Source organism: Pundamilia nyererei, unplaced genomic scaffold, assembly GCF_000239375.1.
Source record: "Pundamilia nyererei isolate P.nyererei 1_Seehausen unplaced genomic scaffold, PunNye1.0 scaffold00005, whole genome shotgun sequence".
In the NCBI taxonomy this organism is placed as follows: Eukaryota; Metazoa; Chordata; class Actinopteri; order Cichliformes; family Cichlidae; genus Pundamilia; species Pundamilia nyererei.
In genome coordinates this window covers 4,930,639-4,941,746 of record NW_005187406.1, presented here as the reverse complement: position 1 = coordinate 4,941,746, position 11,108 = coordinate 4,930,639, and the positions used below count along the sequence as shown (strand labels likewise).

The following is an 11,108-nucleotide window of genomic DNA, read 5'->3' as shown; positions in this document are numbered from 1 at the left end:
TGTACCTCTGGTGCAAATTACTGACCTCTGTCATCATTTTAGGTGGGGGAACTTGCACAATCGGTGGCTGACTAAATACTTTTTTGCCCCACTGTAAATAAGTGGTATTGCTACCCTTAGCTGCAATAGTTTTACGGCATGTTTTGCAAATTTCTGCAATTTGTTCTGCATCCTCCTTGTGAAATCAACACACATGCTCAGCGCAGTGCGCCAGGTAGAAACTTTTCCGGGTGGGAAGGGGAGATTACATGCAGACAGCTTAATATTCGCAATTTATACTCGATGATTACAAAAAATCGAAGTGCAAGACAAGAGTGACAAGGAAAATGTGGTGGCTACTCTATGATTGCCTTGATGTTTTTCGCGTTCAGAGACTAGTTGCAGGTTAGTTGCAGTGACCAACGGTTCACCAGGAGGTTATGCTTGCAACATCCTCAAACTTTGAATGACCACTTTCCATTTGCTTTGTAAGCACTGTCAAACAGAGAGGTGAAGGTTTTCAAATAATTGCTGTCTACTTCATAAGTGCCGGCAGATTGACAACATTTTGCAGTCAACCTCAGTCGATTTGAGTGCCCCATTTTACACAAGTTGCATTCATCAGCACAAACTAACTGTATGCTGGTTCTGTTCCTATTGAGGCTTTACAGCCACTACCCACATGATGCTAACTTGTCCACCATTTTGCGTGTGATAATTATGATGACAATGTAGAATCAGGTAAATAAGGCCCCAGACACAGAGGCCTACAAACAAGTCTGCATCCATCTGACAACCACTGGGGCATGAGGGTAAAATGTATACGCCCTGACCAATTCTGAGTGGGTAATGGTAATTCATGGCACTTGCTGGGAAAATCAAATGATTGCACACAGGTCTACAGTCCAGTCAGTGACACCCTGACAACCACCTGTCATTAGTGAAAAACATGTGGTTTGCAACTGGTTGGCAAAAACCTCCTTGCTTTGGTTGGTAGAATACTTTGAAGACAGCAGCTGACTGCAAGTAGTCTCAGATCTAGTTCCCATCTTTTAATCAACCATTTCCAAGGCAACAAGATTGCAGGTTCATTGCACACTGTCTCAATAATTTTGGTCACGGAGTGGTCTCAAACCACCATTTGTCTAGTGTGACTGCAGCATGAGATATACAGGGCAAAAACTATGAGGAGTTTTAAATGTTAATCAAATATTAAAGATCTTTGTATTCCTCCCAACTGTTTCCCAACTGATTAATCTGAATTAATTTGAAAATTTCTGTCTGTGTAAGTTTACATATATGTGTTTCACTCTTGAGATGATTTTAATTGTGTCGGTATGATCTCTATGTTCCACCATGTTCCCTTTGCCCTTCCACCCACATAAACAAACACATACTGAAGGACATAGCCTGTGGGTGTATGTTGTGTTTCAATGTCTTATATGCTCTATATTAATCCCCTTGAGTCACGGTGACCTGATGATTCAAATTGATGGCACAAGGTTAGAAACAAAGATCCAAACAAAATCAAATTACGCTCAGTGTTAACCTGTTGATTCTGATCACAGACCCACATCTTTAACCTCTAGACTACCACAGTTATTGCAGCTGCTTGTCCACCAAATCCAAATTGCCTAATTTCATAACCATATTGAAACGACAGTGACGCAGGAGCTCTTAAATCTAAACGGTTTAACAGTAGTCACTTTGAAAGTCAAAAATTGAGGTTAGCATATTGTTCCGTCAGCCAGTTACAGCTGGTTTTCTATTCAAAACCAAGAAATTTGTTTATATAATCAAATTTATATAATATTTTTTTTTTATCCAGCTCTACCTGTGGTGTTTAAATGAGCATACATTATGAAAATCGTTATATAACTTGGACACTTGGACACAATTCAGCAGGTCAGTGTTACCTACTGGAGTCTGCATGTAAGTGTGTGTGTAAATATTTGTGTGTGTGGGTGTATGAGGAGGGTATAAGGGAAATATTAGAATTTTCATGCCCTGTTCATGGACAAAAGACCCAAAATGGGTCAGAAAAAGTTCATGTGTGTGCAGTACTTCTTACGTAGTAGACCTTAAAGGGCTAACGTTACTTTGAGTGGTGACCTAGTTTAGCTGCTCTCACTAACATTTTACTCGCAGACATGCACTTGTTTAACAGACACCTCTATTTTATGGCAAAAGTATCAGAAAGACATGTCAAAATGGCTTTGACATTTAAACCTCTGAGGTCTAAGTGATTTTCAGTTTCTCCTGGTCATGAAACACTAAACCAGCTTTTTATCCTCTTATGAGATTTAAGCGTGCGAGGGAGTTTACTCAACCAGCCTAGATGTGTCTTGAGGACCTGGAGAGGGCATTCAACAGTCTTCTTTACACAGTCTTATTCACAAATGCCTTTGTGAATAAGATGTATTGGGCCTGTTGTTGGAGCTATGCAGTACAAATGTAGTGAGATCTTGATTCACATTTTAAGCAATAAGTCTTGGACTTCAAGCTGAGGGGCGGTAGGTGTCAGATTTGGTTGACAATGACTTCTAGCTTGTAAAGGACACAAAGTCTGAGGCCATGTCTCTCAGAATAGGCAGAGTGCCCACTCCGGGATAGGGACAGGTTTCTCTGTGTAATGTCTTCTTTAAATGAACAAACAGGATTGGGTCAATTTTATAGCAACAACTCCTTTTATTCAGCATCTGCATTTATGACAAAGGGCAACAAAGTGGGATGGCTAATTCTCGTGGACAGCCAGCGTGAGCCCTGTGTGAAAAGGCTCCAGAGTGTCTTTACTGGTAAAGTGGTCTCACAGAAAATTAACATCTAACTCAACATAAGGATGACATGTTACATTAGCTGTCAGATTTTTGTTAGAAACAGACTTGACAGGATATTTTCCTAATACTTGCATAAAGTACAAACAATATATGTTGCCATATTTACAATACTGTGTACAATATAATAGTATTACAGGTGAAAAAAAGTTCAGGCATCATAGGGAGGAGTGCTAAGTTTGATAGCCACTCCTAAATGTACATATATACATATATATTAGGGGTGCAACGATACACAAAATTTACGGTTTGGTTCGATACTTTGGTGTCACAGTTCGATATTTTTTCGATACAAAAAAATGTTCATGCCTTTTTAATTTGTCATTTATTAAATTGATAAATATATATTTTAACTCAAAAGTACAGTTTTTAAATTTAATGTTGCTGAAACAACAAAATAAATAAAATAAATCTATCTGATCGAGAAATCACTCATCGTTGGAAAAAGAGAGTTTATTACAGAGAAATGGCTCTTTCCAAAATAAAAGCTATACTATACGCTTCTTCTGGGCTATATTCTCAGCAGCATATTAAACATATCAGGTCCCCATAAGGAGAATCATGTGCTAACGGCTGTCTAAATGACTCGGGTAAAGTTTGTAGCATGCGTGCTTGTTGTTTTTGTCTGCTTCCACTTGTTTTTGCACTAGGATGATGTCCGCGGAAATGTGCAGTCATATTCGTTGTGTTCCCGCTAGTGCTGTCAGCGTAAATCTCGTTGAAATGATGTTAACGCCACAACACGGCAAATCTCCGTTAACGAGCTACCGCGGATCGCCCCGTGCATGGGGCTGGATGGCCAACACGTTAACGAGCTAACTGCGCTAACACACTAGCTCCCACCCATGTAATTGAGCATTGCGTGGCACATCCAACATACTGTTTTACTTTAGTCCATGAAGCGCTTACCTTCAGGGTCATACGTCACATGAAAACCAAAATAGTTCCAAACGCCAGATGTGAATGAGGGTGGGGGAGGTTCAATTTGCCATGTTGCAAGGAGAGCTTAACTTCTGTCTCGCTAGCTTGCCCTGCGCTCAGTGAATCTGCGTTTGAGTACTCCGCCTAGGCTGCACTGTCGAGCGCAGATCCACTGAGCGCTCAACACAGACAGCATCGTCAGAAGAAAAGTTGATAAAATAAATTAAAAATTTTGCATTGTTCGATACATATGCGTACCGAACCGAAAGCACTTTATCGAACGGTTCAATATCGATACGAATATCGTTGCACCCCTAATATATATATATATATATATATATACATGGAGCTTTTTCATTTATGTTATACGCAGCTGATGTGTGGTACTGACCTCATCTTCCTGCAGTGACAAAATTGTCAGGAGAGCCAGCTGGATTGACTCATGTTGCACCAGTAAATACAAAGCAGTGGCGCCAACCAGAAAATAGTCCCATTTGCAGTAACACATCTTTGTGAGGCCAGCTTTTAGGAACTAGTGTACTAGGAGGGGAAGAAAAAAAAAATCACTGAGTGCCCATCAGTGGGTCTCATCTCTGACTAAGGCACTATGCTGCCATACACTTTGCCATTCCTAAGAGTGGGGTTGTCAGAAAAAGTCCCATTACTAAAAGTTAAGGACATATTTCTGCTAAAACAGGTCACCAAAAGAGGTTGTCAGAGGTTCTAAAAAGTTTCTTTTGTAATATTTTGCTATGAAACAAAGTCCAAAGATTACACATGAAGTCATGCCCATAGAGTTGTATTGTTGACACCAGTAACAGCCAGGTGACGCACAGCACCCAGACACTGCAGCATTAACACAGCTGTGTCATGTTCCCGGCAGTGTATCCTCAGTCTGACTTTAGTGTTGTGTTGTTTTGTCAGGTACATGTCAAAAATCATCGTAGACTTGATAAGCAGGTCCAAAATCTGTCTGGTAGGATTGTGAAAACAAGACATCAGTTGATGGCATAGCAGAAACCATAGTAACGCTGTGCAAGTCCAAAGGGCTTTGCTGACTGAATCCATGTCTACTAGGGACTAGTTGATAAGATGATGTAGAACTGAAATTTGGACAGTTTAGAAATGTTTTCTGCTTCTTGCCAAGTGCTACTGGGATAGACTCCAGTTTCCTGAATCACTGAAAAGAAAAAGAAACTGTCAGACTGAAGTTATGAAACACAGGTTTTGTCCTTTTATGTATTTTACAGGTGACTACTTTGGCATTCTGATGGATGAGAAGGTAACAGGCTTTCCTTTCAACATCACAGAGAACCCAATGTACTGGGGCAGCACAGCTAACTACCTCGGCTTGGCACTCATGTAAGTGTGTGTGTGTGTGTGTGTGTGTGTGTGTGTGTGTGTGTGTGTGTGTGTGTGTTGGAGACTCTGTGTGTGACAGTAGAGGTCACTTTTATGGAAGTGATTAGCACAAGATGGAGAAAGGAAGAGATTTTGCTTAATAAGTTAGCAATATCTTTGTTTCAAATATAACCAGAGGAGTTTGTAGCATGTTAATAAATGAGTCCCCTGATGTACGTCAAAAGTCGTTCTAAATAAAGCGAGAGCAGATAATAACCTGGAACCTAAAAATTGTAAATGTTTCTCAAGTTGCAAACTGCTCTTTGTAAATACGGTAAAAACTTTTACGTGTGCTTGTTTCTATGACAACTGTGACCAGGCTGCTGCTATGAGCTCAGCGTGTGCAGTTGCTAGGCAGGCACTCTCTTTTTGAAGACCCAGCTGCCAAAAAGCTATTAGCCTCCCATTCTTCCTCTCATGGAGCTATACGGACTCCATTCCGAGTGTTGCCTCATCTTCACTCCTTTTTCTGTTATGACAAATTTTAGCCCCATTTTCTCTTTGCTTTGGATTTAATTTGCACTCTATCCTCTATTCTCAGCTCTCGTCTCACTCCCACCTCTTTTCTCTATATCTCTCTCACTTGTGTTCATACAGTTGCTTTAACTCTATCTTTGATGCAACTTTATTATATATGCCGAAATATCATAGCATGCTCTGCCTCAGCCTGCTCTGTTCTGTTCAGAATACCCAATATCACATTGCCTGTCGATGGTCAGCAGGAAGCTATCTTTAGCAGTCATGTTCTTCAAGACTTCTCATCCAAAATAAGTCATGTTTGTTTTCATGTGAAGGGATCATTTGTAGTAATAAGCCCTAGAGAATGATCTGCTAACTTTGCAGTCTCTTGTGACCTAAAGTGCAAAAGTTGTAGATAGTTGATGAACATGTCAAAGTTGATTGACCTCAGTTGACATGAGTAATAGCCAGCAAGCAATTTAATATTTAAGATATTTAAAATATTAAAGAACTACCTGTTATGAATTTTGTTATCATTTATGTTTAATATATCAGTCTGTGTAATGAGAAATTATTTTTGTATTGTCACTGCTGATGAGCAGCACACAACATTGGGGTTGAGGATAAACATCCTGTTTAAGGTCATGCCAAAGTGTCTCGATCCAATCCTTTTGGATTTGTCTGAGTAACTACAAAAGGTTCATTTTCAACATTTCCAAGTGGCCTCGACACTCAAAAATGTGGTGGGTGCTGGTGTTTTTTGGTCATTGTCCTGCTGCATAACCCAAGTGAGGTTGGGCTTCAGGGCATGAACTGATGGCCGGATATTCTTCTTTAGGATTTTCTGATAGAGCGTAGATTTCCTGGTTCCATAAATACAGCAAGTTGTCCTGGTTCTGAAGAATCAAAGCAGGCCCCATTCATTACACTATGACCATGTTGGTACCGTGATTCTTGTTCCATTTTATGGAATGGTTGTGTTCAACCTTGGTCACGTCAGTCCACAGAATATTTTCCTAAAGGTCTTGGGGATGCTTTATGGCAAATTTGAAATTAGCCTTTGGGCAAAAATAGGATCCATGTAGAGTTCCAAGGAGAAAACCACTGCTGACGAAAAAGAACACAGTGTTGCATTATGAACATTGACCTTAACCGAGACAAGTAAGGCCTGTAGTTCTTTAGATGTTGTTCAGGGTTGTTCTGTGATCTCCTGGATGAGTCGTTAATCACTATTGGAGTCATTTTGGTCAGCCGGAATTCTAGGGAGGTAACAAGTGTTACAAGTTTTCTCCATTTGTAGCTAATGGCTCTCATTGGAGTTTAGCTTTGTAGCCCTTTCCAGACTGAAAATGTCAGTGACTTTATATCTCAGCTGTTTCTTTAGATCATGATGTGACTGCTTTTTGAGGTTTTTAAACAACTTCACTTTGTTCTACTTTTCTGATTTCTTTTTTTTAAATTCACCTGGTCTGACAGTAATCAGGTTAATCATGATTTAACAACAGAGAGCAGTTTCTTTTTCATATAGAGCCAAGTATGTATCCACAGCATAAAGCTAATTTTGGACAATCCCAAAAGTAAGGCCTCCTATTATTTTAGAAATACAAACAACCTTTTATTTTCCATACTATTGACATCATTTTAAAGCTTGAAGACTTATTTATTTTTCTACATCATTTATTTTTATTTTTCTACATAAAAATGCATCAAGCATTTCGGTTGATGGCTTTTTGTAGATGCTGTGGCAGTTTTACAATGCCTATGTCATATTCGCTCGCCACCGCCGCAGAATCACTTTATGGACAAATGTTCTTTCAACTTTGGGAACAGGCTGCAAAGTCCGGACAATAGGGTGGGTGGGTGATGAAGTTGCAACCAAAGATTTGCAGGAGAGCAACAGTTTGATGCACAGTGTCGTTGAGAATTCTTGCGCGCAGTGCGGAACTGTGTTTTAGGACCGAAATGGGGCATTGTTGGTTGACTTTCTGCCTGTTGGGACCACAGTAAATGCTGACAGGTACTGTGAAACATGGGAAAAAACTCAGAAGGGCATTTCAGAACTGGAGAAGAGGAATGCTGAGCAAGGGCGTAAGCATTCTCCACGACACCACGCGTCCACGTGTCTCCCGTCAATCTGTCGCTCTCCTGCAAAACTTTTGGTTGAAACTTCATCACCCACCCGCCCTATAGTTCGGACTTCACACCCAGTGACTACGACCTGTTCCCAAAGTTGAAAGAACATTTGTTCGGAAAGCGACGGCGGCGAGCGGATATGACAAAGGTATTGTAAAACTGCTACAGCGTCTACAAAAATGCGTCAACCGAAATGGCGATTATTTAGAAAAATAAATAAGTCTTCAAGCTTTAAAATGATGTCAATATTATAGAAAATAAATGGTTGTTTGTATTTCTAAAATGATAGGAGACCTTACTTTTGGGATTGCCCTCGTATTTTCCTTCAGGTTTATGACCGTGACTGTCTGCAATGATGATGCTGCTACAGCACTGGTACCAGAGGTTTGCAATGGAATGTTACAGTAACAGAAATTTGATTTTCAAGTGAAATGCAGTTGAATTTTTACATTTCTAATCATACAGTTCAGCTTAATTTAGACATGCGTGATGACTGTATTTAGAACCTACAAGTCCACGCTACTTTCTTACTCCATTGCCAGCATTTGTATCTGTGTGGGCTGTGTTCACAACACATGTGATTACATTTATGCGGTCATGGCATGGGTTTTTCCAAAAACAGCTAAAGTGCAGCTACAGTGTATTTAGTAAAAAAGTTACTAATGTTTATAAGTTTGAATTCTTTGGTAGGGGGTTGGTGTCCTGATTGCCTTCATGACTTGGAAGAACAATTTTCAAAAGTTGTTACATTCTGATGGCATAGCGTTGGAGTTGCAGTCTGTATCATCATCATCATCATCATCTGTCACGACTTAGTCCACATTAGTTCACCGTACACAGAACACCAGCTGCTTAAAGAGCACTGAATATCAGATAGTACCCCTCTGTGACTCCCTCTTTTTCCTCACATTTTATAAGAACTAAGTAAATATAATTTGTTTTATTACAATTGTAAAATCCAGCTGATTAAAATGTGTGGTGAATGCTGCTCTTTAGCTGCATCATTGACTGCAGTCATGTGTTATGCTTGTGAGATGGATTATTATTTCTTACTAAGAGAGAACACTGACTTTCAGAAGGTCACTCTCTGCTTCTGGCAAAATCACACAACTGTGCACTAGCCTGTTGCTTTATACAGCTGTGGCTCCTACTTTGGTGTGTATGTGGAGAGTGTCCCAGCAGAGGCAGTGTGTAATCATAAATCTCTGAAATGCAGCGTGAAGCAGTTTCACTGCTCCTACGTTTGTTTTCTTGTTTTGTCTTCATTATATTTTTGATCTTTGGTTAATAGTTTTTAGTTTTGTCATATTAGTCTGGTACTTGTTGAATTGATTTCTTGTTTCATATTCTAGTATATTGGAAGTTTTAGTTCTTATGATATTGATTCTAATGGTTATTCTACCATTTAACGTTTTGTGATCTCTTGTGTTCTGTTTAACACCTTGACTATTTTTAGTAGCAGTTTGTCTGCCTGTGCCTCCTTGTGTTTTGTTGTCACATTGGTCCTCTTGACATTGTTAACCATGTCTGTGTCAGTCTGTTTTGGTTATTTATTGTTTTACTTAGAATATCTGATGTATTTTGTGCCCTGATAGTTTTGCTTCCTCTCTTTGTCTTTCTCAGATTCTCCATATTGTTTTCACCTGTTGTTAAGTACTTTCATATGTGCTGCCCACCTGTTTGTCAATAAGCCCTCAAATATATATACCCTATATGGACAAAAATACCAGGCCACTAACAGACTAGACCTACAGGAGCTGCTAGTCTATGGAAACCAAGGTCATGAAGCTCCCATCCCACAGTGTTTCTGTTTAAGGTAATATCAGCAAAGGTCTGAGTCTGGAGAGCATTAGCAACTTTTCCACATTATCTGCCTCAGCACTGTGCGACCCCGATCTGTAGCTTTACTTTGTGGCTGAGTTGATGATAATTATTAAATAATTATTCACTGATCGCTTGAGAGTGTTTACTGGAGATCGTTGCCTGTCGCCAGGTGATATTGGTTACAAAAAGGTGTATGGGGTCGCACCAAAAACCTTCTCATGATTGGTTTGCTTGCTAGCAGATCGCCGTGATTGCACATAGTTTCTTTGGAAAACACTGGCTTGTCTGCAAATGCTTGCGAGCTTTTGATCAGGTAGTTGTGAAACTGTGAAGACTGTGACACAAAAGTAAATGTAACACTTTTTGAAATAAGTTGGCTTCAGTAGTGAAGCACAAGTTTTACTTGGAAAGCAAATGGTTTCCATTTCCATTTTCTGCTCCGTGGTAAGATAGTGAGCGCTCGTAGACCTTTCGGAAACTTCCATGTAGACTACAGGTAACTGTGGCAATCTGTTAGCAACCACAGCGATCAGGACATTGTCAGTTTGCACTCTCTTTGTGACCCATTTCATCCCAGGACAGCCTGCAACCTCCTGCAGTTTGGACAAAAGACATTTTTTCCAACCAGTTGTTAGCTACCACTGTGTGTCATTTCAATCATAGTTCATGCCATTCAGAATAAGAGGGAGTTGGGGTTTTTTGTTTTTAAAATATGAGACATAAACTGAGCATTGAAGCACTGGTGAAGAATATAAAAATGAGGCTTAGAAAGAAAGAACGGAATCTATTGGCAATAACTTGTGAATCATCCACTGTTTGGCAAAAAGAAAGATCAATATATGTGAACAGAGAGTGCAGGTGGTTCAACAAATGGCTCGATCAGACATACAGACTTTCATCTAAAAATTAGGGTGCTGAGCAGCATTCAACAAGTGGGGCACTCAGTACAGAAGACTATCCAGCATAAATCAATACAATGGAACAGCCTAGATCTATGCTTGTATTCCTCAGACTACTCAAATAGTGTTGGAAAGGGTTATTGCAGCTGATTTATCAAGTTACAATGTGAAGATAAAGAAAGGGAGATAAAATACGCAGATGGCTGATGGTTTTATCTTTCTATCTCAGTGATAATGTACAGTGTATCCAGACAGTATTCACAGCACTATCACAGCACCTTATTCTACAGTGGATTACATTTATTTTCACCTAAAACTTCTGCACACTCCATACTCCATGAAGTGAAATACTTTTGCTTTAAATTCTTGCAAATTTATAAAAAAAAATAAAAACAAAAATATAACACATTAATAAGTATTGACAGAATTGAACAATAGTTTTTTGAAGCACCTTTGGCAGCAATTACAGCCTCTATGAGTATCAGAATCAGAATCAGAAACTTTATTGTCATTGTCACGAGAACAACGAAATGAAGAATGGTCCCCGATCATTGCATCATCCCTAGCAATATCAAAATATAAATAAAACAATAAAATTCAATAAATAAAATAGATAGAATACTTAAAATACTAATAAGATGTAACAGTAAAACATTCA

The 11,108-nt window shown here is 39.4% G+C and overlaps 1 protein-coding gene across 1 annotated transcript in view; it reads left to right on the top strand.

Moving 5' to 3' along the window:
• pemt (phosphatidylethanolamine N-methyltransferase) overlaps positions 1–11,108 on the top strand; it is an 81,696-nt gene that overhangs the window by 54,363 nt on the left and 16,225 nt on the right. Inside the window, exon 5 of the mRNA XM_005721859.1 lies at positions 4,985–5,096. Within this exon, the coding sequence (XP_005721916.1) occupies positions 4,985–5,096 (112 nt within the window). The remainder of the gene's footprint in view (positions 1–4,984; positions 5,097–11,108) is intronic.